This window comes from Eptesicus fuscus, chromosome 11, assembly GCF_027574615.1.
Source record: "Eptesicus fuscus isolate TK198812 chromosome 11, DD_ASM_mEF_20220401, whole genome shotgun sequence".
NCBI classification, from domain to species: domain Eukaryota; kingdom Metazoa; phylum Chordata; class Mammalia; order Chiroptera; family Vespertilionidae; genus Eptesicus; species Eptesicus fuscus.
Window position 1 is genome coordinate 54078172 of NC_072483.1, and position 27500 is coordinate 54105671.

General features: G+C 40.6%; 1 protein-coding gene across 1 annotated transcript in view; it reads right to left on the reverse strand.

Moving 5' to 3' along the window:
• TTN (titin) overlaps positions 1–20273 on the reverse strand; it is a 281117-nt gene extending 260844 nt beyond the window's left edge. The window contains exons 1-13 of the mRNA XM_054723165.1: positions 20077–20273; positions 17760–17863; positions 15130–15333; positions 12982–13269; positions 12291–12376; positions 11955–12199; positions 5560–5899; positions 5079–5231; positions 3875–4012; positions 2803–2928; positions 1497–1634; positions 746–883; positions 179–316 (exon numbers count right to left, since the gene is read on the reverse strand). Coding sequence (XP_054579140.1) covers positions 179–316; positions 746–883; positions 1497–1634; positions 2803–2928; positions 3875–4012; positions 5079–5231; positions 5560–5899; positions 11955–12199; positions 12291–12376; positions 12982–13269; positions 15130–15333; positions 17760–17850 — 2085 coding nt within the window. The 5' untranslated portion in view covers positions 17851–17863; positions 20077–20273. The remainder of the gene's footprint in view (positions 1–178; positions 317–745; positions 884–1496; positions 1635–2802; positions 2929–3874; positions 4013–5078; positions 5232–5559; positions 5900–11954; positions 12200–12290; positions 12377–12981; positions 13270–15129; positions 15334–17759; positions 17864–20076) is intronic.
• Between the last annotated feature and the right edge of the window lie 7227 nt (positions 20274–27500).

Sequence of the window (27500 nt, forward strand, 5' to 3'; positions counted from 1 at the left end):
TGATCAGTGGGGAAATAATTATGTAGTAATATTAACAATAATAAATAATTCCGCCTTTTAGTTTCTAATAGTTTAATCATCTAAAAATAAATTAGGTTAATAGTGTCTCATACATAAGAAATTCTGAGATTTGGTATTAATGTATTATAATAGGGGATTTCACACTTGGTATAGTCACCTTTCCATGAGTAACTTGGATTTGTTCTTGTCTAGTAGCCATTCCTTCTCTAGTTCTCAGTATTGTTTCTTGTTCTTTGGCTTTAGCAGTAGCAACTGCTATTGTAGACAAGGCAGTTTTCTCGGCTTCCTTTCTCATCTGATTATTACAGTAAAATCAAGGTTTAAATTGTACAGAAGTTCATACACACATGGTATGACCCGTCCACCCCTCCTAGTTATTCAGGGTTAAGAGAAGTTAGCTTTCACTTGGCAATATTTGCACACACTGAGTGGGAATCACAAAACTTAGAAATATTAACTATAAAAAAAACTCCAGGTGACTCTATATATTGCTTCTTCATGCAAAGAATAGTGGTGAATGAAATGAATTGTAAATGTTACAGATAGATGAAAATCAAGTGTACAGATAAGATTAATGGTAAGCCATCACACAGTTACTATTTTGTTTTTAGTTTGGGATCCAAAAAGGAAAATAAACATTAATAATTTATTCTACATCATAGTTATTATTTACTAGAAATCAGTCTAAAGATAAACCTTTCCCGTTTCAAATATCTGTATTCACCTTTTCCTGAGTTATTTGAATTTGCTCTCTCTTGGTAGTGATGCCTTCTCTACTTCTTGACACTAAGTCTTGTTCTTTGACTTTGGGTGTGGCAACTATAACTTTAGGTACCACTGTTTTCCTAGTTTCTTTCCTTATCTGGTCATATGATAAAAAAAAAAATGAGAAAAATGGTCATTAAATTTTATACATCCTCTAATAATAGAAACTGAAGTCAAAACTGAGAAAAGAAGCAAAATTTCTTCCTAGTCAAGGACATTTTAGTCACACTTAAATACACCATTTGAGGTGCTTTGATCACTCAAACATCATCATTGGTAAAAATATTAACAACAAAAGAGTTCAGTCTAAAAGAAAAAAATGTGATTAGCAACAAAAGAATAAGGGATACATTTCTCTTTCTCACATTATTCTTATTATAATGTATGGAAAATTTCAGCAGAGCCATCCATGAATAACACATACTTTTGCATGTTATCAACAAACGTGTACACTGTAGTCTACTTCAATGGGAACACATTAAAGTGAATTATAATATCATGTTAGTAACAATCCAAAGAAAGTGTGAAGGTTAGGAATGAAAAGTGGCAGTGAATGCTAGGTAGATGGCATAGAGATTGTGAAGTTTTTCTATTGAGTTATAAGACAACGACGAGGTGAAAAAGTGGTGATTAAGATTCCATGATGAAAATGTAGGTGGCTTGCAAAAGATGATACAAGAGTGAATTTAACACAGGCAGGAAGTCATCACCTTTTCATGAGTTACATGCATTTGATCTTGCTGTGTGGCAATTTCTTCTTGAGCTCCCAAAACTGTTTCTAGTTTTGTGGCCTTTGCAGTGGCAAGTACCACCATGGATGCAGCGGTTGTCTCAGCTGTCTGTCTTATCTGATTTTCAGAGTAAAATAAAGATTTGAGTTTCAAAAGGGGCTAAAGAAATGGCAAGGTATCTTGCAACTTTCAGGGGAGAAAATATCACGTTTCCATTTCAAAGGTCCTCACTTGTATTTAAAACACAGACTTTTGTTTTTCTGAGGAATGGGCTCCTTTATTTCCTACCTGCCCTGTAGCAAACTGTCCTGTAACTGAAAAGGTCTGGTCTTTGAGAAGGGCTGACATGTTATGGACTCCAATGAGTGGCCCATGGCAAATGCCTGGAAAACTATAGGCAGCTGAACCTGCCAGTCACCAGCATTGTGTGATGGCAACAAGAATTTCTGTGCCCTTGATATGCACTCAAAGTCTCTCAGGTACTATAAGGAGAGAGAAAGCAATCCAACAGCTGGTAGCCAGCCTTTTAAGTATTAAAACACATTTAAAAGGTTCTCAGCTGGACTTTTTCAAAAAAGTAGTTCTGGGATCAGCAAAGAGCTTGAGCTCAAGAACGGTGAGCACAGACAATCCCCAGAACATGAAAGAATTCAAAGTAGATGCCTCTTTTCTGGCACTTTAAGGTTTGATTTCTCACGTGGGAGAGAAGTGCATCTTGGTGACACTGAGGTTGTTGCAACATGGCGGAATGACACAAAAGCAGAGACAAAATACTCCTAGGTCACTGGTAATCAATCCATGATGAGGGCTCTTTCTTGAAGCAGTACTGGTCTTGATGTCCAGTATTTCCTCACTTTCTTGTGATATTCAGTTGGAGTGTTCATGACTGGTGTGTGTGTACAAGCATGTGTCCTACAACTATGAAGTTTTTGTGTTACAATCAAAGTGACTGAGGGATCAGGCTGTGCATGAAAAAACTGAGTGTACAACTGGGTAACTGGTCTGGTGTGATAGCTATCTTCTAAGTATGCTCCAGAAATGCTATAGATGTGCCCCAAAATGTTCTAATAAATAATCTCCCCAAACAAGATCAATTGAGTGGAAAACTGTGCAATGAGAACAGAATTTCCATCATGAACGAGTTTCAATACTAGACATAGAGAAATGACAAAAAGAAAATACACGCAAAGACTCCTTCTTTTAGAGGTTTTTGGTTATAGAGTTCATGAAGTTGACTGAAATGTATTTGTCAAGAAACTACAGGTATTTAGAAAATTACACTTACTGTTTCTTGAGTTATTTGTTCTTGTTTTGTAGTAATTTCTCCAGAAATTCTAGTTTCTTGTTCTTTGGCTGTTGTCGTGGAAATTACTACTTTTGGTACAAATGTTTTTTCAGTTTCTTTTCTTATCTGAAATAAATAATAAAAATAAAACCTTATTGTCTCCTGATCTCTAATGGAAGTGACATAATTTTTATTAAATATAACAAAATAGGAATTTGAACACAGAAGTGAAATCATTTTTCTGGAGATACTACTAAATGAAATAAATCATCTCATTTTCATTAGTATGACCATACTCTTTTTCTGTCTGCACCATAGTTATACTGCTTAGAGCAGTGGTTCTCAACCTTCCTAATGCCGTGACCCTTTAATACAGTTCCTCATGTTGTGGTGACCCCCAACCATAAAATTATTTTCATTGCTACGTCATAACTGTAATTTTGCTACTGTTAATGAATCGTAATGTAAATATCTGTTTTCCGATGGTCTTAAGCTCTACAGCAGCGGTTCTCAATCTGTGGGTCAAGAACCACTAGCAGGGTCGCCTAAGACCATCGGAAAACACAGATATTTACATTACGATTCATTAACAGTAGCAAAATTACAGTTATGAAGTAGCAACAAAAATAATTTTATCGTTGGGGGTCACCACAAAATGAGGAACTGTATTAAAGGATCACGGCATTAGGAAGGTTGAGAACCACTGTCCTAAAGAGTAAGGGAGCAGATATTAAGTTATTTCCAAAGTAATGGGTGTTCAGTGTTCTTTTCCACCTTTCCCTGTTCCTACTTTTCTTCTTCCTGGTTTCACCTCCCTCACAGTCGCATATGTAGGTAGTGTATCCCAGACCCCCTGTTTCTACATCCAGGGTGTGCTCACAGAGACCCTTTTGTCTGCATGAGGGAAGCATTTGGTGACATACAGTGCCCAGGAATACACAGATACAAGGGGATTTTATTAGTGTGGTAACAACCAGGTTGCCCAAGAAACACCGCCCTCCACGGTAGACATTATTATATGTGTTGACACAGGTAATAACAACAATAATTTCACATCAAAAACCATTCCCACCTGTTCGTGAGTTACGTGCACCTGCTCTTGTTTTGTCGTAATTATTTCTCTGGTTCTTGATTTTAATTCTTGTTCCTTGGCTTTGTCGGCAGCCATTACTGCCTTGGTTACAGCAGACGTCTCTGCTTCCTTTCTCATCTGATTCCACAGGGGAGAGAGAGGGACATACTCTCACACACTTTGTATAAAACGTTACAACAATAAATCAGGATCAAGGCATAAACGTCATACAGGAGAGGATAAGGAGGAAAGCCAGTGCGATTTTAAACGATCGCAGAAAATCTATTTAAAAAATGAGGTGGGAAATTATCCTGGATTTATAACACTTTTCAGCCATGAATCAAGTGTCACGTTTATTCTGAGGAAAGTAAAAGCAAAGGTCTTTGGGGGAAGCTTAGGGAAAAGGGATGTCCGCCCTGAAATAACGGTTCCCATGCCTGGCTCTTGGCGTGTCTGGACTCCTGATTGACTGGCCTGGAACCACAGCCCTGAACGCGTGCCTCCCACCTGCCTTGTTTAGTGACAGTCCAGGCCACCCTGTGCCCACCCTGCCCCCGGAGCACAGTGATACTTCAAATACCTGTCTGACCTCCGTGTTGACTTGCTTTTTTTTTTTTTAATTTCTTTATTGATTAAGGTATTACATATGTGTCCTTATTCCCCCATTACCCCCCACCTCCCATTCATGCCCCCACCCCCCTGTTGTCTGTGTCCATTGATTAGGCTTGTATGCATGCATACAAGTCCTTTGGTTGATCTCTCCCCTTACCCCCACTGTCCCCTACCTTCCCTGAGGTTTGACTTTCTGATTGATGTTTCTCTGTCTCTGGATCTATTTTTTGTTCATCAGTTTATGTTGTTCATTATATTCCACAAGTGAGTGAGATCATGTGATATTTATCTTTCTCTGCCTGGCTTATTTCACTTAGCATAAGGCTCTCCATCTCCATCCATGTTGTTGCAAATGGTAAGAACTCCTTGACTTTCTGAAAGTGAACTCTTGACTGCCTACCTGCGTGACAGAGACCAGGTATTTGGGGGTTTTATGTCTTGCGCACCTCTGGTATCTTAGACAACCTTTCGCTAAGCAAGTCCTGAGAGTCTGGGCCATGTTGGGCCCAGTGCTATCCTCAGAGAGATGTGGGCATTGACTCATCCCGGATCTCTGCGAGCAAAGCCACGCCCGGCTGGCCGGCGCGCTCACCTGATCTTGAGCAGGTGGGATGTGCACGGCAGTCGTGGTTGTCCTCTGAGCAGTCTGCTCTACAGCGCTGATGCCTGGTTCTCGCACTCTGGCCATGTCAACCGCAGCAACAACAGTCGCAACAGCTGCACTTTTGTCAGTTTCTTGTTTCACCTGGATTGGAAATGACCAAGCATGTTACTTCTCAAAATGAGACGCCCCGCAGAAAACGCAACAGTATCCTGGAAACTGAGCTACCTGGAATAAAAGACACGTTGTGCCTAAGCGCTTCTCATTGCCAAGAGAAATAGGATGCAGGCTGTTAGAAATCTATGTTTTATGTACACCTCACAGATGAGAGCCTTGTCCCAATTAAAAAATACCTTTACAAAGCAAGAGCCAAATTTGGTCTTCAGTTTCTATATATTCTTACAACCTACACAGACGTGTTTCCTAGCGGGATTCTGGCTGGAGAAAGGAAACAAGACGGCTCTCACGGTACCTCTTTGGCTGCAGCAGCGGCGGCCCCTGCCTGGAAGGTGGCGCTGGCCGACATGCTGGCGGCGGCGCCCGCAGCCCCGCTGATGGTGGTTTGCTCCTGGACCCCGTATCTCCCTTCCCATCTCTCCTCCGTCCGGATCTGGGTGGCACTGGTCACCGTCGTTTCTCTCATCTCAGACTCAGAGGAGGCCACGTAGCCCTCTTGCTTCCACGGGGGCGGCACTTCGGGGCCTTGGCCCACGGTGGGGGTCTGGGTCTTCCGCATGGGTGACGGGGACTTCACAGACCTGATGGGGGACGTGGAGACGGACGAGGAGATCCTCCCGGCCGGAGACACGGACCTGCAACCCAAGCGGCAGAGGTGAAACCCCCCAGACAAGGAACTCCTCTCTGGTCATTCTAGTTGAATAACGGCAGGAAGAGCTGGACATGTTTAATGTCATGCAGAGTTGTAAAATGTGTGCCTCCGTAATCTATCCCGAGGCAAATGATGTCCTTGAAGGTAATCTGTCTGAAGTCTCCCCTAAGCCTTACTCCTGCTGTAACTTGAGAACCAGACTTAATTCTAAGCGAAAGAGTTTCGTGCCCAGCTCCACTCTCTCGCATTTTGAAAAGTGACAACAGCAGAAGGTGCTTCCTTGAGCTACAGCCAAAGAAAGGCCCTGGCGAATATCGCACCCACAACTCCCAGTTTCTCAGTACTCCCGACTCTGGGGGCGGGGAGAGCAAATACTATACAGTGCCTGTGGAACAAAGAGAGGTCTCTGCAGTCAAATGCATGAATACACCTTATATAAAGAGTTACAATAATAAACCAGGATGAAGATGCAAACATCACCCAAGATAGGATAAGGAGGAAAGCTAGAGCGATTTAAAAAAAAAAAATCTATTTAAGTGTGAGGTGGGAAATTATCCTGGATTTATAGTACTTCTCAGCCATAAGTCAAGTGTCACATTTATTTTGAGATAAGTAAAAGCAACGGTGTTTTGGGGAAGCGAGGCTAAACAAGTTAGACCTTTTTTATTTTCCTGTGGGACTTCCCACAGCCTGCACCACGCCCTTATGCCTTGTAAATCGTCTGGTAGGAGGTGCTTTTTCAGAACTTTTTGGGGTGTAGGCTGTGCTATGCGCTTTGGAAACTGCTGCTCTAGTCAAAGTGTGTGGCTTGCGCTTTAAAGTTGTCTGTATTTGTTGCCCTCAGCCTCATTGTATTATGCTCTGGACTTCTTTCAAATATCTTTGTAGTTACGATGGCAACTGGCTAATTTGAAACCCAAGGATTCTATGATTTTTCTTTTTATTAAATTGATAATGTGGCTTCTTCCAAAATAGTTTGCATTGCTTTTCATGTGTGTCCAAAGTACAATAGCATTCATTGAAGAATCTGGGTGCTAAATCCTGGCATTTATAGACAAAAAAAAAGGGGGGGCAGTTTCAGATCAACAATTCTAGGGGTTGGTTAGTTAACTATTTTAAGATAAAGTTTTCATAATTTAATTCTTAATCAGTAAGAAGGTGTATTACACTTTCCCCTCTAGGTGGTAGTATTGCCTCATCATTGCATGTAACTGGTACTTCGTATGGGAAAATGTTTATAAAAGTATTCTGGTGGTGGGAAGAGACGGGGGTCCAAATATATGGTAACAGGAGAAGATTTGACTTTGGGTGGTGGGCTCAAGGTGCAATATACAGATCTTGTAACATAGAAGCCCACACCTGAAACTCGTGTGTTCATGGTGACCAATGTCACCCCCAATAAATTTAATTTAAAAAACTATTCTGGCACTCCATTCGGTATTTAACTTATACTGATAATGAAACAATTATTTTAATTAAGGCTGAAGGTACAGTTGATACCTGCTCTAAATTACAGAGTAACTTAACAGAACATTACAATATTAACCAATTTAATGAAGAAATGTCAATCACTTTCTTGAAGAAGGCTTTTTTTTGTTGTTGTTAAAACCAATTTACATTTTATAAACAAAGTTGCAATCAACTAAAGGGAGATCTACGGGAACATGTCTCTATTTTGAAAGTGACTGCCTTAGAAATATAACGACGACCAGTTTAAAATAACTTGGCTCTACACTAATTGAAGAAAAGCAAAGTGACATGTACTTCTTAGTTTCAACCTGTGCCTTATTCTTGCTGTACCCAGTGAATTGGGTTTAATTCAAAAGAGCAAAAGACATGATTAGCATGATGTGAGTGCTTAGCAGCAGGTTGCAGGTAAGCCCATAACTGTGAAAATCTCTGTAAGTGGAGTCATTATAGGAAAGTGCTATTTCTGCTCTTACGATAAAAAATAATCACCTGGTCACAGCTAGATACAGTGCACCTTATTCAATGAAGTATGTTTTAGGAAGCCATCTATCTTGGATAATCATTATTTTCTCTATAAAAACTGATAGTTTTATTTCTTAATTATTCTAAAGCAAATTATGGGGGCTAAGTAACTGGGATTGTTATTAATGAATTTTCAGAACTCAAAGTGCTCCATGGAATCAGGGAAGCTCTGTGATTCTCAGTGACCCTTAGGCTTAGATCTAAAATATGGTGAGGTTGTTATATGCCCCCAAAATCACATGTGGCCTGTCTTGTGATTTCATGTTGTGCAAACTTGGAGTTAAGCCTGGGACAGAGCACTTTTTCTATTTGTTAGCTAGGTATGATTTTTTATTCAAGGCTTTTGTTCAAGGCTTCACATTAGTGTTTGCCAATATCTTTATAATAAAAATTGGAAAATATCTAGAATTTTGTTCATATATTTATTGGACATTTAAATTGCCTCTTGTGTGCAATGCTTGTCTTCTGTCATTTTTTTTTTCATTTGTGTTGGTTCTTTTTTCTTTTAAAATTAATTTATACGAGTTTTTTTTAATACACTTGGTGCATTAGTTCTTTGTCATAAGGTTGCAAACATTTCCCCCACAACTACTGTTAGCATTTTGCTTCTTAATGGGGTTTTACCCAGCCTCAGCATGCAGTTATGCAGATTAGGTACTGTTTCTAGGCTTGTACGTTCACATTGCAGACATTGTATATTTGTTTTAACACTTTTAAACATTTTAAACTTTAAAATGTATTCACAATACCTGTTTGGTTTAGCCATGACCTTGCTTTGGCCATACATACATTTTTATTATTAGATAGTTGAATCTGCAGGTATATTTTTAAAGGCTCTCCTTCACAAAAGCCTTTAAAGGCTTTTCTTCTCATTGTTTTGGCTTTTATTTTTTAATTTAGCTCTTTAGTCAAGCTGAGATTTATTTTATAAATGGTGTGAGGCAGAGGTTAATATTTGTTTTCTTCCAAAAGGGCAACTAATCGGGCCTTTATTCTTTATCAAGTAAAATATCCTTTCCCTGCTGAACTGAAAGGTCACTTTGATTGAAAATTGAATTTCCTGAATATCTGAATCTATTTCTGGACTCTGTTCTGCTCCCCTGGTGTATTTTCTATTTACTTACCAATAGCATACTATTTTGATTACAATAACCTCACAGTAAGTTTGAATATTTTTAGGTCAATTATCTGCTTATTATACTTCTTTTACAATTTTTCTTGCATGAAAACTTTCTCTACATTTAAAACATTCATTCAAATTGATCAAGGAACACTTTTTTGTTTCCTCCAAACTTTGCACAATTTTTAGTTCATCATATTAAACATCTCAGCACATTAAGCCAAATTCCAAAGTTTTTAATCTGCTGTCTACAGTTTATACTTGACTAGTGGCCCAGTGCATGAAATTCATGAATGGAGGGGGGGATGCCTCAGTCCAGCCTGCACCCTCTCCAATCAGACATCCCTCTCGCAATCTGGGACCACTGGCTCCTAACCGCTCACCTGCCTGCCTGATCGCCCCTAACTGCCTCTGCCTGCCTGATCTCGCCCCCAACTGCCCTCCCCTGCTGGCCTGATCTCGCCCCCAACTGCCCTCCTTTGCCAGCCAATTTGGTTCTGATTGGTCAGATTCTATGCCAGTCAGCATCAAAAGTTCCACCTCCTAGGCAGCCATTGGTTCCTCACACTTCACCCAGATTTGGTTCTGATTGGTCAGTATCTATGCCAGTCAGCATCAAAAGCTTCGCCTCCTAGGCAGCCATTGGCTCCTCACACTTCACCCAAATTTGGTTCTGATTGGTCAGTTTCTATGCCAGTCAGCATCAAAAGCTCTGCCTTCTGCCCCAACCGGTTTGGCTCAGTGGATAGAGCATCGGCCTGAGGACTCAAGGTTCCCAGGTTCAATTCCAGTCAAGGGCATGTATCTTGGTTGTGGGCACATACCCAGTAGGAAGTGTGCAGAAGGCAGTGATCAATGTTTCTCTCTCATCAATGTTTCTAACTCTCTATCCCTCTCCCTTCCTCTCTATAAAAAATCAATAAAATACTAGAGGCCTAGTACACGAAATTCATGCATGGGGGTGTGTGTCCCTCAGCCCAGTCTGCACCCTCTCCAATCTGGGACATCCCTCTCACAATCCAGGATTGCTGGCTCCCAACTGCTCGCCTGCCTGCCTTCCTGATTGTCCCTAACTGCTTCTGCCTGCCAGCCTGATCACCCCCTAACCACTCCCCTGACAGCCTGATTGATGCCTAACTGCTCCCCTGCCAGCCTGTTTGCCCCTAACTGCCCTCCCTTGCAGACCTGGTCACCCCTAACTGCCCTCTCCTACAGGCCTGGTCCCTCCCAACTGCTCCCCCTGCAGGCCTGGGTCCCCCCCAACTGCCCTTCCCTGCAGGCCCGGTCGCCTCCAACTTCCCTCTTCTGCCGGCCTGGTCACCCCCTAACTGTCCTCCCCTGCAGGCTTGATCAGCCCCAACTGCCCTCCCTTGCAGGCCTGGTCCCTCCCAACTGCCCTCCCCTGGTGGCCATCTTGTGGTGGCCATCTTGTGTCCACATGGGGGCAGCCATCTTGTGTGTTGGAGTGATGGTCAATTTGCATATTACTCTTTTATTAGATAGGATATTATATATAAAAAAAGCTCCGCCTCCTAGGCAGCCATTGGCTCCTCATAATTGACCCAAATTTGGTTCTGATTGGTCAGTTTCTATGCCAGTCAGCATCTCTGGGCCTATCAGTGGGGTCTGATTAGAAAGGCAGGGCTGATCAGCGGCCCCAGTGGAGGCCTGGAGAGAAATGGAGGCTGGCTGCTGGCCAGACTGGGAGAGTAAGAGAAGGGCAAGTGCTGATCAAAAGCTGCCACAGAGGCAATGGATCAGTCCCTGCTTCTCTCTTCAGGCCTCTCTCTGGCCCTGATTTGCAGCCCCCTCAGCAGTCAGTGCTGAGGCACCACATCTGCAGCGGAAGCAGTCAGCGCTGGGTTGCCCCGGCAACTCAGTGCTGACTGCAGGACTGACTTCCAGTTGGTCAAGCCTCAGTTGTTACTGGACGTTACAACCCAGGGATTTTATTATTAGGATTATGTAATTTCTGAGACCTGATTCATGCTCACTTTCCAAAATACCCCCATATTAACTAAATCTAGAAACCATTTTATTTTTTAGATAAAATAACTTAAGCCTATGCAAAATATTTAGGTTTTAGTTATTATCAAAGCATAAGAACATTTATATAATTTTCTATTTACAATCTACCTTCACCTAATTATCTCAAATCCTCACAATATACCTTGAGATCATCTTTATTGTGATTCTCTTTAAGTTACAAATGACATGACCAAAACCTTAAGCAAATTATTTAAGTTCTTTAGCTTCAGTCATCTATCTATAAAATTAGGGGTAAAAATTCTTAGAGGTTGCTTTAAATACTTAATGAGATAATGTACATAGCGTACCAATCAAATGTATAACACAGACTATTTAATTATTACAAATATTTTCCTAAATCACATTGGTAGCAAGTGATCAGGTTGATTCAACATTGAGTGTCCAACCAATTCTGTATGTTCTCGTTTTGCTGTGCTTTTTTTCCGTCTCCACAAAGCAGATATTTGTTAAATTGTATACATATCAGAATTTAGAATTGAGGCTTATAAAATTCTCCAATTTACCTTTATACAGTGGGGATTTGTGAAAATCATATTTAGTACCCTTTCTGTTTACCTCCTTGATCATATACTACATTTAAAAAAATATGTTTTTATTGATTTTAGAGAGAGAGGAACTGAGAGAGAGAAACATCAATGTGAGCGAGAAACTGACTGGTTGCCTCCTGCACACCTCCTACTGGGGATAGAGTAGCAACCCCGGCATGTGCCCTGACTGGCGACCTTCAGGTGCGGGGGATGATGCTCAACCAACTGCACCACACTGGCCAGGGCTAAACACGCCACATTTTTTTATTGCTTCCTTCTATTTTTCTTCTTATTGGGTGAAACCTAATTCAAAAATACATAGTGACCTGATCGCTTTTAAATGGTTTTACCTGACAGGAGATGGGGTTGGTGCCCGCACATGTCTGACCGGGGAAGGGGAGTGTCTTATTGGCGATGGGGACTGCTGTCGAGCCAACTGTGCTTTAGCAGAAATGGATGGTGGGGTGGGAGACCTCGACTTTGGCTTAGGAGGTATCCTGGGAGGTGTTTTATGTGGCAGCTGTTGCCCGGTGGCACCATCTATGACCATCTCAACTGTTGCAATTGATCTGGCATCAAAGTGGGCTTCGATCTTCTGCAAAAGACAAAAACAAAGCCCATGATGAGAAGGAAGTTGGTGAAACCACAGTCTGAAAGGCTTGAACCCTGACCTTATAGAAAAATACCTTTTCTATTCGGGTTTGTCTTGTTTCTGAAATCTGAGCAGTCGAAATAATTGTCTTTGTCTTTTTAGCGGGTACTACTTCTTCACCTGTAGGAAGGGAAAGATAAATATTTAGGAGGGGGCACCATGTCTCATTTTGTTAGTTCTGACTACAAAGTCAGGAAGGTTTTCTACATGTCCCAATAGAGGAAAATGAAGAAAGCTGTGGATTTTGTATGAACATCAGTTATATTTAAAAATAGAAAAATGTTCATTATTAGATAAGAATTTACTTAGAATTGCTAGGGGGTGGGATTGGCCGGGGAGTGGTCAATGGGGGGAAAAGGAGACATATAATACTTTAAACAATAAAGAATTAGAGAGAGAGAGAGAGAGAGAGAGAGAGAGAGAGAGAGAGAGAGAATTTACTTAGAGCCATTTAAACATTCTTTTTCATTATTTGCCAGTAACTTGAAATTGTAGATGACAACTAAAAGACTTCTACTGGGGCTAATAACTACAGATTGCTTCAGTCATTCTGAGCTCCTGCTGAGAATCTCAAAGACTTTTCAAGGGTATTGAAAAGCTAGCTTTGATTTTAGCTCATAGCATTGCCAGACCTCCCTCAGAGGGGAGGCAGATGGACCTCGGCCCAACTTTGTCCTCAAGCAGCCCTCCCCACTTCTCCCTATTCCTCAGCCTCCAGCAAGTACCTTGAACCAGCAATTCAGCAGTTGAAGTAGCTCTTCCAACGCTATTGGTGGCATTTACTGAATAGGTCCCAGAGTCTTCAGGGTACGCTTCTGCAATCAGTAAGCTGTAGAGGTCGCCTTCTTGTGAAATTTGAAAATCAAGGGAGCTCTGGATTTCGGCTCCATCCCGATAGAACTTCACCACAGGTGTAGGGATTCCAGTCACTCTCACTTGGAGTCGCACTTGGCTTCCTTGTCTCACGGTCATGCTCTGCAGTCGTTGAACAAAGTTGGGTGGCGCTGTTTCTGCTGCAAGGGGAGGAGGAGAACATCAGGACTGCAGCCCAGGTGCTCCCAAAAGGCTATTTTTAAACAGTCACAGCTCTGATGCCAAAACCAGGCAATGATTTGCTGAACCAAACATCCTTGACTGCCCTTGAACCCAGCTCATCCAGCAGATGACAGCAAGAATGGAGCCAGCAGATGACAGAAGGCAATCCTGCCACCATATTTTATTTACTTTGTTTTGTTTAGCAGTTCTAGGCCATCCCATTAAAAAATTTTTTATTTTATTTTTTTAAAGAAAAAGCCTCAATCTTGTTATAACATTTCTAGAGAATCTTTCTGCCACTTCCTCCCAACCTTACCTCTAGCATAAGGTGACCAGATCGTCCCGCTTTTGGGGAAGATCTTTCCAAAAATAGGGACTTTTTTAAAACGCTGTGGGACGCGGGACAAATTGTTAAAAATCGGGACTGTCCCGCCAAAAGCGGGACGATCTGGTCACCCTATGTTAACATGTTAAGGTAACTTTTCATATCTCAGTAAGTTGCATTCAGATGAATTCCAATAGTTGGTTTGAAGGGTGTACCTGCGACTTACAGGATCATTACATTTTAATTTAATTTTTAAAAACCTAAATCATCTCCAACTTGGTCACTATTCAAATAACCCAAACATTTACTTGCATTTAAAATCTTAGTCTAAATAACGACATGATTTAATGTTACTTATGCTATGGAAAGGAGATTTCTTTTTGTTAATGATGTCAAAAGAAAAATTTTAAAAATAAACGTGAAGAGCTAATGGGATTAATTTCGATATGTTATTGAGTAATAAACAACAGCAGATGCTGTCAACCCTGTGCATTTTCCATTTCTGAATTTTTCTGGATATACGTTCACACCTGACGTTACCTGATGCGCCTTCTGCTTAGTCAGTGATAGCCCTATACTCGAACAGTGCTAAAGGCATAGTTTATTGGGTAAACACATAAGACATTATGCAGCTCGTGAGCGATATTGTTGTGTAATGTGCAAAGTAATGCAATGTTCTGGGTATTAATGAATGTCTTATCAGGAAGTAAAGGACGGAGGCGAAAAGGACAGTGGCCCTGAGGGCTGGTTACAACTTTTCTGGAGACACTGTCATGCATCTGAATAATAAACAAGCACTGGCCTTTTTCTGTGCGTGTTTACTGTGTCATAGTATTAGAAATTAAAAATAAATGAAGATTGTTCAACTTTAAAGCCCAGAACAGAGTTTCTTAAATGGGTGGTTTGTGGACCGTTTGCATCAGAATCATCTAGGCCAGTGATGGCGAACCTATGACACGCGTGTCAGCACTGAAAGGTCCCAGGCTCAATTCTGGGGCGGCCGCATGCCGAGGATGAAACATCTGCTGCTCCTGAGGATGAAACATTTGCGAAATAATGTTTTTTCCTCAAAGTGACACACTACCCGAGTCATGCTCAGTTTTTTGGCGAAGTTTGACACACCAAGCTCAAAAGGTTGCCCATCACTGATCTAGGCGCTTGTTAAAAGTGTGAATTCCTGGAGGAGTGCATACTTCTTTATCAGGCTTATAAACAAGGCCCCAAGCCTTTCTACTTGCTCAGAAACATGATTTTTAACCTTTCCTAAATACACTTGAGTGTTTGGTATAGTATATGCAAAGAGGAACTGATTCTCAGCCACGTTTGTGCTGTATGTTGAGAGGAAAAGGAAAATTCCACAAGGCAAACAACGCTGCTCTCCATGCAGCCTCCAGCGGGCCCTTCTCGGGACTGGAGCTGCTTGTACTTGTGCTCAGCGGCTCTTTGCGGACCCATGGCCTGAAGGTGCCCTCTGGGGTGCAGGGGCCGAGGACAGGCGCCGCCCCCAGCGTACCTGTCACGAGAAGCTCAGCAGTACTAGTCGCTTGTCCAGATCCATTGGTGGCTCTCAGGGAGAATCGTCCACTGTTGGCTTTCGTCACGGCGGGGATCGTCAGTTTAGCGCGGCCATCGCTAAAGGAGATCTGCACGCCGGGCAGAGTGGAAGTGGAAATTGCCTGGCCATCCCGAAACCAGCTCACCTCAGGAACTGGGAAACCTGGAGCGCAAAGACAGTTCACCCGTCATGCTGGGGCGGGCGCCGCCCAGTCCTCTGCGCGTCCCGCAACGTGCAGGGCCTTGTCCTAAGCGCTAAAAGCTGCCCAGGGTGCAGGGCCCCTTAATGACGGCGACACCACAGCTGCAGGAGCAAAGTGCAAACCTGCGGACCATTAAGCCAGTCTGTGGCTCATGCGGAGGCCAGCGCCTTTGTCTTACAGGGAAGAAACTGAGGCCAAAGAGGCGCCGTGACTTTTCCCAGGTCCTTGGCTCTCCGTGGCACACAGAGCATGAGGATGCCCATCTCCTGCCCTCCTGCCAGGGCAATGTAAAGACACCACTAAAGTCATGAGAGGGGTTTATAAAAGAGACGAGCCAAGGAAACTCTGATATAAAAGGCGACTGCTGTCCTGTTTGAAAATAACTGAAGAGCGAAAGCGACAAAGGGATCGGAAAGCTCTGCCTGTGACAAGTACAGAGGACTGCGCGTCTCTCTCCCTCTCCTGAGGTCACAGGACACCGTCTTCTCGAACTCTCCTGCCTTGCAAGTGTGCAATCACCATAAAAATGCCACACGGTGCAGAGGCGGGTTCTCATACAGTAAGAGAGGAGGCCAGACCTCGTCTTCCAGAACAACATGTAGAGCTGGAGTGCAGGTAGAAAAGCCAGATTCTCTTCCATGCCCTAAACCAGTGGCCGGCAAACTCATTAGTCAACAGAGCCAAATATCAACAGTACAACGATTGCAATTTCTTTTGAGAGCCAAATTTTTTAAACTTAAACTTCTTCTAACGCCACTTCTTCAAAATAGACTCACCCAGGCCGTGGTATTTTGTGGAAGAGCCACACTCAAGGGGCCAAAGAGCCGCATGTGGCTTGCAAGCCACAGTTTGCCGACCACGGGCCTAAACGGTGGAGCTGAGAAGGACATGCACGTGGGTTGATGGTTTCAGTGAATTACACCTGTGTCGTCAGGCAAGGAGGTAAATTCAGAGCGCAGGTTATTTGCATTAGCACAAGGCTAGTGACCCATCATCCTTCAGGGAGGAGATGAGGACAACCAAGAGGAAGTTAGTTTATTTTGTTACCCTTACATTAGCCAGCCTCCCACTGTGGTCAAGGGAATCGTTAATTTGACTGATTCATGGGGGTCAAGTATTTTCAGTGGCACTTTTCTAAGAATTTATTAGTGCACAGTGCACAAGAAGCTATGAAGAATCCAGATTCCACTACTTCACTATCAGGCCAAGTTCCCTATGAAGCCATATGTGTTCTGCTCCGTTCAGAAGTTGCTGAGCCTCACATGATAAATAAGTGGATTTTTGGAAATCTGTCAGCGTTTATCATGCATGAGAAGAATTGAATTGGTGTTAATATACATATACAACAGAAAATGAAGAGTGATTACATATTTGTGCACTGTAAAATTTAAGTGTTATTCAGTTATGAATAAGATTGGAACATAAAAAGATAGAAAACAAAAGGAAAGAGGAAGAAAAAGGCAATCTTATTTTATATCTTTATTATAAGCCATAAAATTAAAAACAAAAGGGGGGCAATGTACTTAGGGAGGTACATCAAGCATGATTTTCAATTAATCCATTTGATTTATATGGCTGGTTATGATAGTGCAGTAGGCAGTACTGATTAAATAATTTTGAAATTATTTACAATACAGTTTGTAGATTATCCCCATTTTTTTCACAAGATGCTCTCATAAGTCATGCATTTCATGATATTATTCCTACACTGAGCTATGAAGAAAGTGAAGAAGGAAAAAAAAAAGAGAACTTTCTTTCAAATAAAATTCCAGGGTCATTGTTTTTCTCTCTTTAATAGGTACAACAGAGTGGCATATATTATTTTTTGTTGTCATTTCAAAATGATTGGAAAATCTTTTTCATTCACTAGAATCACTTAAAGATTGAAAATAAAATAATTAGGAGTTAGCGCATCACTGAAAGTTGTGAGAAAAGTCAGCTGTATTGTAATTTTCCACATAAAACCACGGGGCTCAGGCACACAGGCTGGTCAGCCCGGGCTGCTGGTCCAGTGGCTTTGTGGCCGGCCCCTATTGGGCCTGAGCTCTTGGCTTCCAGTCTGGCTCTGCAGCTGAACCCAAAAATAGAATGACCAAATCTGGCCCTACTTCACAGCTGGATTCCGACAGCAATTTTAATCCAATGCTAATTATTTTGCTTCGTGGAATTATAAATATGAATAAAACACTTTCAAGCCATTATATTGTAAGATATTATCAGTAATCTGTAAACGGTATATCCTTCCTTATAATAATCCTCCCATAGGGTGGGACCAGTTCTACAAAGTGAAAGCAGGCCTAACCTTGACATCAAGTCCTTACAGCAAAGTTTACTTATTGGGCTGGAGGCAAAGGAAAGGAAGGAAAGCGGGAATGTGTGAGCTTACCACTAATGTGAGCCTCAAAGGTTGCAGTACTACCCTCCAGTACCACAACACTTTGTAACGGCTGCTTAAACGTCGGTGCTTGAGCTGCCATCTTCTCAGGCACTCTGAAAATGAAGAGCAAATAAATTAGAATGTCACAGTTAAGGGCAGCTCTGGAGCTATTTTGTAGATGACAGAGACACACATCTTCAAACAGATTGCTCCATAGATTGTCTGTGGGTCTGGACTGATGGGCCTCCTCCTTTGTGGCTTGAATTTGAACAGTCAGCCTCTGAGCTTACTTAAAGCTTAACACAGTAGTGAGTGTAAGGGGATATGGAAAAAAAAAAAAAAAAATTAGGTAAGCAGAGCAAGGAATGTACCCTAGAGGTCAGAGAGGGAAATTCAGGTTTACTAAGGGTGGGAAATCTGGATTAGAGTGGGATAAAAGGAAGCTGGAATAAGAGGGTGGGAGTGGGTGGGTTGAGGGTAGGGAAGAATAATAAAAGAGATGTATGGAAGTGTGAAATGAATCTTTGCAGCAGTTCAAAAAAAGAGAGACAATTGTTCAAAAAATTTTTCTTTCCTCCCAATTTTTTTTCACACCCTGTGTATATATTTTTAAAGTTGACATAGATTCAGACATTTTTAACTTAAGTAATTCAGGTGATTACTTAAATCATCAACAAAACTAATAATTTGAACCTTGAAATTTCTTTTCTTACTTGAAAAGTTTTGGCAAGCCTTATCAAAATTGCAAACCATTTGTAGAAAGCATACAGTGTTTTCTATTTCTTAATATTTCTTCATATTGTAAGTGCTCAATAAATGTTGCTACTGCTGAAGTAAATATTCAGGAAAACTTAAATTTAAGTGAGGAGGCCAAATTTTATTACAGATCTGAAAGAAAAATACTGACTTAATAAGGGACAGTGTGCACACTCTAAAAAATGGAAGGCTGGTGTGAGATGTAGATGAAAAGACCTGTGTTTATTATATAAGTATTCAAAATAAGTAAATACAAAATTTGCAGTTAGTTCATTTGTTAAGTGGAAGAAAGTACTTTGTCTATGCGTTTCAGAGAGACTGAAGAATTTTCTGATGCATAAACTCCTTATTATCTAATGTGACTGTTCCATTATTCTGATACAAAAGCAGATTCTCAGTGATCAATTGCTTCATTACTCTTTTCCATAACATTCTCTGTTCACTATAAGATTATGGAGCAATAATCTTTTAATAATTCTGTACCTTATTGTAACTTTTTATTTAGTTAAAGAGTTCTCTGAGACAGTAAAATTTATATTTGGAAAATTCAGATAATTTCCAAAAGATTTTTTCTGAAACTTTTGTCAATAACTCTTTATTATAGTATGTTACCTTTAGGGGGAATAACTTTTTGTGTCTAACTTTTCCTGTTTACAAGCTAGTGCATCTTCTTAAAGGAGCTGTATTATTTTACACCATTTATGTTTATAGTCATTTGCAGTTACTAATTTAATTCAAGGAAGATGGGAAATCAAAGTGTACTTAGAAAAAAGAATCTCTAAAACATTATTTCTTACCCCTCTTAGCATCAACATTTATCTTCTATCCTATACTTTGATAATGAGTTGAATTAAAATACATAATGAGATTCTGAGTAGTTCAGAAAACAATTATATAACTTTCCCCCCCCAAAATTTCTAACTATGTTGCAATTAACTGGCCTAAATGGGTCTTTTATTCCTATTGTCTAGGTAAAGTTTGTTGCTTTAGCACTTGCTCTTCAGAGGCCTTTGTCTAATTAGGGCAGAAGGCATGCGTCTAAAATGTCAGGCTCCCAAAATAAACTCTCCCAAGTTGACTGACAGCAGGCAAGTGTTCTGTCGCTGTCCTGGGACCGATAGCTCAGCAGTTGATTCCCTTAAAAAGCCATCAGGGTGTAGCTGATACCACACGCATTTTATCAGAGCTATTCTTGGGTGTCTCACTCTATCCCTGAGTAATATAACCTTGAACATTTTGAACAGACAAAGAGTCTACAAAAGAAGCAAACATTTCTATCACCATTTGGACCTCAGCTTTAACACTTTCAGAATATTAGGTGCTTTTAAGCAATGTGAATCATTGATTGCTGAAACGCTAAAGCATTCAATGTCAAAAAGAACAACGTTCACCTGTTTTAAAACAGAATTTAACAAGCGGATTCAAATCATGGATCCTCACCAGTCACAGAGTAATGAGATTAACATCTTTACCTAGGCATTAGCATACAAAGACAACGGGGACTGGAAATCAATTAGAAAGGGGCTCTATGGTTAAAAAAAAAAAAAAAGAAAGAAAAGATGCTGCTCACCTGATTTCTCAAGAGTGCCCAAAAAGAGTGGGACTAAGCCCAAGGTTGCTTCTGAAACGACGTCCTATCTAGAGTTGGTTTGTTCGACCATCTCCGACATGAATCGGTGAGCCTCTAAACTTAAAAACAAAACTACACAGTTGTGACTGTGTAGTTTTGCTTTTCTATGCAATCCCTACACCCGAGGCGAGGCTGGGAATGCACGACTGCTCAAGAGCCAGGGTCTGGCCCTGCCCTTATATTTGCCAGATCTGCTGACAGCCCCACATGCTCAGGGCAGGGCCCTGGGTGATTGGCTCTCCTGAGGAGCCTGATGGGAGAGGGATCTATTTGGTTGTCTCATACCACCTGTCCTTGTGATTGGCAGTGCTAAATTTAGCACCTCAGAAGAGGCTTTACCAGGGAAATGGAACCGTATTTAAAGAATAACTGGTGAGGCTCAAGAGAAGCATTTGTTGCCCGTGTTAAAATCTGAAAACACTGGTCTGAGGAGGATTTGTGACAATAGAAGACTTGTGGGCAGTCATAAAAGAGCCCCAAATCCAAGAGCTCTGCCCTGTGAGTCAGGCCCCATTTCTGTTCCCTACCCCCATAAAAGCAACCAAATGGACCTGTCAATCATGACACCAGATGAGGGACTTTTTCTCATGCATCAGACTTCACCTTCTTTGAAAAAATAATGGCTGTAAACCTTACTATTTTGAAGAGAGTTTCTTTGTACTACCTACGTTCTCCAGAACCCATTTGCACTTTGGGGAGAGTTATGCTAATGTTAATGAGCTAAGTGTTTATACAGCCCTGCAAGAATTAATGCTGAGAGGCCAAACCTGAACTCTACTTAGATTTAGTCTATAGAGTGTAATGATTTCACTTCTGCAGATTTCTTTTTTTTTTTCTGGCACTAATATTTACAAATATGCATGCACTGTTTCTTAATGAATAGCCAAATCCTACATTTAAATCATCCATAGGGTTGTTTGTTTGTTTTGCATACATGAAGGCTGCTTCACTAATCTCTGGAGTTTGCTGTTACTAATGGAAAGTGGTTAGGAGATGATATAGTTGCTATTTTAGGACTGAATTTAATTTCAAGCAAGAGATATTTCAAATACAAAAGAACATACTAAAAGATTTTTATAATAGTTTAGCTGGAAGATTTGTAAAACTTCACTAAAAGGGAAGAAACTGGTCTTGATAATGAAAAGAGATTTTTCTTAATAAAATTGAATAAAATTTTAAAATTTAAGCTCAGTTTATTTATGTCAGTAATAAAAATATTCCCTATTGTGGAGAAACTTGGTCATACACTAGATTTTTCAACTTCCTGAATATTTCATACTTTGCAATTATTGATATAATGATTAATTTATTAACATTTAACAGAGCTAAAATATACTGGACAACTGAGGTAGTGCAATTATATAGACAAGATGATACCATGTATTTATTTAAACATTTGTCTTCTTTACTTAAGTAATCATGTCTGCATTGGTGGCATTATCCCCTATCACCCCCACCCCAGTTTCTATCTGCCATAATCCCATTTGATTGCTTTATTAAAAAACAACTAATTTCATATTATATATCTTGAAATTAATTCCCAATTAGAGACTCATATTACAGGCAACCTGTGCGTCATAAGACAAAGCAAGACTAGAAATTTTGTGTGATCTTTCAGATTTGGGTAGCTTTTTAAGTTTGTGCACGTGTGTGTGTGTGTGTGTGTGTGTGTGTGTGTGTATGAATGTGTATGTATATTTTTAGATTCATTTGACCTAATGAGAAGCATATTAACATTGTGTTACAGTTCTTGGAACCAAAGTCAACTACTTTAATTCTTATGGCAACCAGAGGGAACGAGCGAATATAATCTTGAAGCTGTGTCATTATGACCCGGTGCAATACGGAGAGCTCAAGACCAATGTAAGATGATAGACCAAGTGTCTGTCCTCCAATGCTGCTTGTCTATTCACTGTCCTTAGACATTTCTAGACTTTGCAGTATTGTCAAGATCCTTGCCTTTTGGCATTTACATCCTTATATGACATTCAGAGTTAACACAAGGAAGGGAGGGAGGGAGGGAGGGAGGGAGGGAGGGAGGGAGGGAGGGAGGAAGGAAGGAAGGAAGGAAGGAAGGAAGGAAGGAAGGAAGGAAGGAAGGAAAAGAGGGAAAGGGGCAGCTAATAAATAACTAATATACTACTTTGGAAAGGCCATAGTATTGGATTAGTAAACAGTGATGGACAGTAAGTACTATCATGATAAACATTAGTTTAAAATGCAATATGTCTTAGATGGAATATACTAAGCTAGCCCAGTGGAAACCAAATGCTACTCAGATTTGGGGCATGTGCTGATGCAGTAAGATCTTAATTTACCACCCTAACCGTGGGAGGAGTCCCATAGATAATCCCAAGCAGCTGATAATTCAAATATAATGCCTACTTAGTTTTGGAATGCATGAAGTGATTCTCTTTTTGAGCATCACAGTCAAGGCAATTCAATGACTATTAAGTATATGCTCAGTATTGAACACTGTGCTAAATGATGGTTCTGGATTCTCTCATCACTTATTGACTCAACAAATATCTGACTGGTGAATCTTTACCAGGCGTAGTGCTAGATGATGGCTAGACAGTGGTGACCAAGAAGGCAGTTATGGTTCCCTCACTTTTAGAAATTGTGGTCTACATAAGTTTCTTATAAACTCTCAGTAACCTATGACTGAGACCTAGACTCAGGCAGTAACTCCATCTGCACGGTTGTTATGGTGTCAGACTTTGTTTATACTACACAGAACCATCTACCAAAGGGATGATGTACTGGGGGCTATTTGAGAAGTGGGTACAGTTTTTAAGGATAACGTAAAAGTATTTTCTGAGAGAAAAGAGTAAAATTTATGTCTTATACTTTATGAACATTTTTGTGTGCATTCTTGTGTAAAACTCAGTTCAGACACTGGGATTGTAGCAATGCATACAGAAGACAGAAACCATGGCCCCAGGAGGTTTGCATTTTATTAAGCACAGTAATATCTAGTAATGTAACACCTACAAAGTCCTGTCCACTTACAAAGTATTTTAAAGCTGGAATATAGACTTACCATTGAGCTATTTTTACAGAAAATGTAGAAGAACAAATTCAGGAAACACACAGGGAAAAACATGCTGGCCCAAACAATCCATTCTAATGTATTTTCTTCTGTGTTCCTTGAATTATAAAGGCAAAGCAAAGCTACACTGGGGACATATGAGGCAAGAAAGTGCTGCTTAAAATTCAAGGGATATGTTCTTTTATCCCATTTTTACTACTTCCAGTTATAATCGGGTAGTAAGAGCAAATTAATTGATTTTTACAATAAATGACAGGTGTGTCAATAGTTACTAGCACATTTAATGCAATTAAACAGGGGAAAAAACTTTTAGATATGTATGATACCCAAATAAGACAGATCATAAAGTCTTGAATTTCTCAGTAGCAGTGACTCCAAGAAAGAGAACATGAAATGTTGCTCCTTCCCTATATGGGCTTAGGCAGCTCACTGGACTCTGCGTCTCAGTTGTCAGTGGTAAATTGGGGATTATAATATCCATGTCAAAGGGTTATTGGGATGATCAAATGACAGAATGGACACGACAGTGCCCAGGACAGTGAGACCTGACACATGGTGGGCATTTAGTTTGTTTGCTGTTACCAAGCATGACACAAAAGAAAATAATTTCTGTGCTTAGAAATATGGATTTGATTAATTACCTAACTGCCATGCCTGAATATCCAGATAGTGTTTTCTAGGAAATCTTGGAAAAGTCCAAAAGTGAGCTCATAAAAACACGTTATATCCTTCTGAAGGACATCAAAAGGTGAATGATATTTATACGTGGAATTAAAGCAAAGTCCAAGAATTACTGCAATCTTAAAGAAGAAATAAGCTGGTTTATGGGAGCTTGGGATAGGAAACCACAAACCAGATCAGATCCAAACACTAGCAGACGCTGCCTGGAGGTGATATTGTCGAAGAATAAGCTTCACACACACTGAAGGGAGGGAGACAGTCGGGCTCATTTTATCCAGTAACCACTGCTGGCGCAGGACCTAGGGATTAAGGCTCTTTCAGGGCCAAAAAAATGAGTTTGGGAGCTGAAAAATGGCTTTTGCTCTGAAATATACAACAGAATCTGCAAAAATGGAAAATAGATGTTTATTGAATGTCTACAAAAGAAGACAGGTCCACTAGCTAACTGCATTTTTGATGGGTATATTTTAATATGTTTTATATGTTAAGGGGTGGACCCTCCAAAAGTAAGAGAGTCTGTGTGGGATAAAAATCTAAAAAAATGACCCTGAAGGCAGCTCTACTGTTCAAAAAACAAAGGTGAGCTCCGAAGTATTTGTAAGACCCATTGAGACTTAAATCATGATTTATGTTCATTTGGAATTCTGAATATTTTGTGTCTGTTGAAGAGACTTGTCATTTTTATCTCTGTTTCACCCCATTTATTTCACACGTCTAGCCAGATAATGCATCCTATCCCCCGCACCTCCTCACCTAATTATAGATATAAAATCCTTTAGAAGAAAGCCCTCACTGAGAAAGCGAAGTGTGGGGGTGGTGCTGGATCTTCTCTGGTGGCCCTCCACCCACCATTTACTCCTTTCCCTCCCATTCCCTACCCCTTCGAGGCTGATCCCTACAGGGGGCCTCCTTGCCCTCTGGCTTTTGATAAGGCTCAGCTAAGGGAAGTGCTGGCAGGAAAACACTTGGGATATTTATTCCTTTGGCTTCCGCCTTGCCTGGCTCTGGTTTGGCATTGTCTTTCCTCTACTTGTGGCCATGCTCCGTCAGGGACCCCTTTCCTACAGGGACCCTCTTTGGACTTGGTAACTGTTTGTAGCTAGAACATGGTACAGCTATCCTCAGGGCTCTCTGCCATCTCCTGTTAAGTTTCATGAACCTGCCCCCTCCTTGGAGTAGGTAGTCCCTTCACTAAGCTTTTCAGTGAGGCTTTTGAGTGGCATGTGCTTCCTGCCCCAATTAGGACCTGGCTTATTTGTATGAAGACCCTACTAAAACTCTCAGGTTTGACCAACTTAAGCATTTGCCTTCATTGCTAGGTAATTGTTTCAACTTCCAATAGACTTCTTCCTTACAGGCCCTGCATGTTATTTTTAACAGAAATTCAGACTTCTTTTCCTTTCCAACCCCCGCCCCTTTTCTTATCTCTTACCTTTCTTTTCTTCTCAAGTGATTTGTGAGTGTCTTCCACGTACCAAGAACTTTGGGGGATACGGAAAATGTAACATCCTTCACTTAGATGTTGGAAAGACAAGAGACCTATGTAACAGTGAAGGAGAGACCATGGAAGGTAAGAGCCAGAATGGTTGCTAGAGACGCTAAGTGCTCAGGAAACCAGAGATGGACACGAGCAGTGGAGCAAAAGCAGGACTCCTCGTGGAGGATAGCCTGGGCTGGTGTTTGCATTTCATTCCACAGAAGAACTGAGGCAATGGGATCTGCATCTTTTAAGGAAGTGCTCACTCCTGAGATGAGTGTATTTGATGCTGTGGAAATATTTCAGTGGAAATCATTATGGGGAATAATGTCTTGGCCTTATTCATTTTAGTTAATAAATATTATAAATTTGTTTTTTAATTTCTTTTTAATGTTATTAAAATCCCTCCCAGTATGAAAAAAAAGAAAAGAATTGAGGCATTTCAGTGAAAGTACATAAAATATGATAAGAGAAATGAAAATAAGGAATGTGTCCGAGAAAATAGAGACAAAGTAGTAACTAAAACCATGTCAAGGAACAGCATCAGTTCACAAACCAAGAGGAACACTATATCTGCTATAGTTGATTTTTAGTTTGGTGATGAGCTACCTAGAAGTTAAAGAAAAAGGTGAGGCATAATTTTCAATATACACAGGAAAGTGGACCAATTCCTCCGGGAAGTGCAATTTTTCTAACACTGAACTTTAATAATGTATCATGTACTACTTTATAGAAGGGGCACCGAGTGATATAAAGAACATAAAGTGTTTTTAAAATATACCTATAGCAGTAGCCTAATTTATATGCTGATATTTTGGGTGGCAGTTTTTTTTTTTTTACAAAAGTCAAGGGCATAACACTAAAAGGCAATTCACTTAGCACCTGAATGAGGGGCTAAGGAAATACAGTCCAAGTTTAAAAAGACTTGGAATGGGAGCAGGACTCCAGCCCCTAATCCATGGGCCGAATTTGTAATGTCCAAAAGGTCTTTGGTAACTATCACCTTTCTCAGGTGTTCCTTTGACAGGAATTGAACCTGAAAGCCCGGAATACTCTGGCTAAGCGCCTGGTGTTCTGTTTGATTGACTGAGAAGTGATTAACAGTTTCTTCAAGAGTCTTAAACGAAGTTCCCATTCCCTGTTGTAATGTAAAGGTTTCCACATTTTCTCACTGGCATTAACAACAACAATCACGACCTTACAAGTGATTTATATTTTTGTACATAAATCCACTTCCAGTTTGGTAATTATGCTCTTGCGTTGTGCAATATTGATGTAGAATAGTCCTCAGAGACATTGGATGGATTTTCCCTTTGTAAATACATGCCTAAGAGGCAAACAAGCACTCTGGGTGGGTCAGCATGAAATGCAAACATTTCTCAGTGTCAGAAACTACTGCTGCGGGGGGAGGCTGAGGCACTAGCTACGCATTGTTTGTCTTGAGTCCGTGACACTAATGGGCTTTTGAAGATGAAGCCATGGAACAATACAGAAAAGAACGGTTAAGAGCGATTTCCTGTAAATAGTTGGGACTAGCTGTCTCCAGGCAAGGATGAAAAACTTAATTTTTACCTTATACCTGTCTGAAGAGTTTGAATTTTCACCATGAACATGTATCACTATTTTTTTTAAATGAATTATTATGGTACTATATCCAAAACTAGATGTGAAATTAAAAACAATTTAATTTATAAAAAATTTTTTTTAAAATATATTTTATTGATTTTTTACAGAAAAGAAGAGAGAGGGATAGAGAGTTAGAAACATCGATCAGCTGCCTCCTGCACACCCCCTACTGGGGATGTGCCCGCAACCAAGGTACATGCCCTTGACTGGAATTGAACCTGGGATTTCAGTCCGCAGGCCGACGCTCTATCCACTGAGCCAAACCGGTTTCGGCTATAAAAAAATTTTAATAAAATACAAAACAAAGAACAAACAAAAAAAACTTCTCCATGAAAGACACCCTCTTTAACTGCTATTCTGTGGATGAAAGTGACCAGATGCCAAAAAGATCTAAACACAGGAAATCATACAGGAGAAGATTCTCCCGGGCAGGAGAAGCAGGACCGGGAAGAGGCCCAGGATAGTGAAGTCATTAGTTATGTTATTTGAGTGCAACAAGCATGTATTATTTTCATAAAGATCAAACCA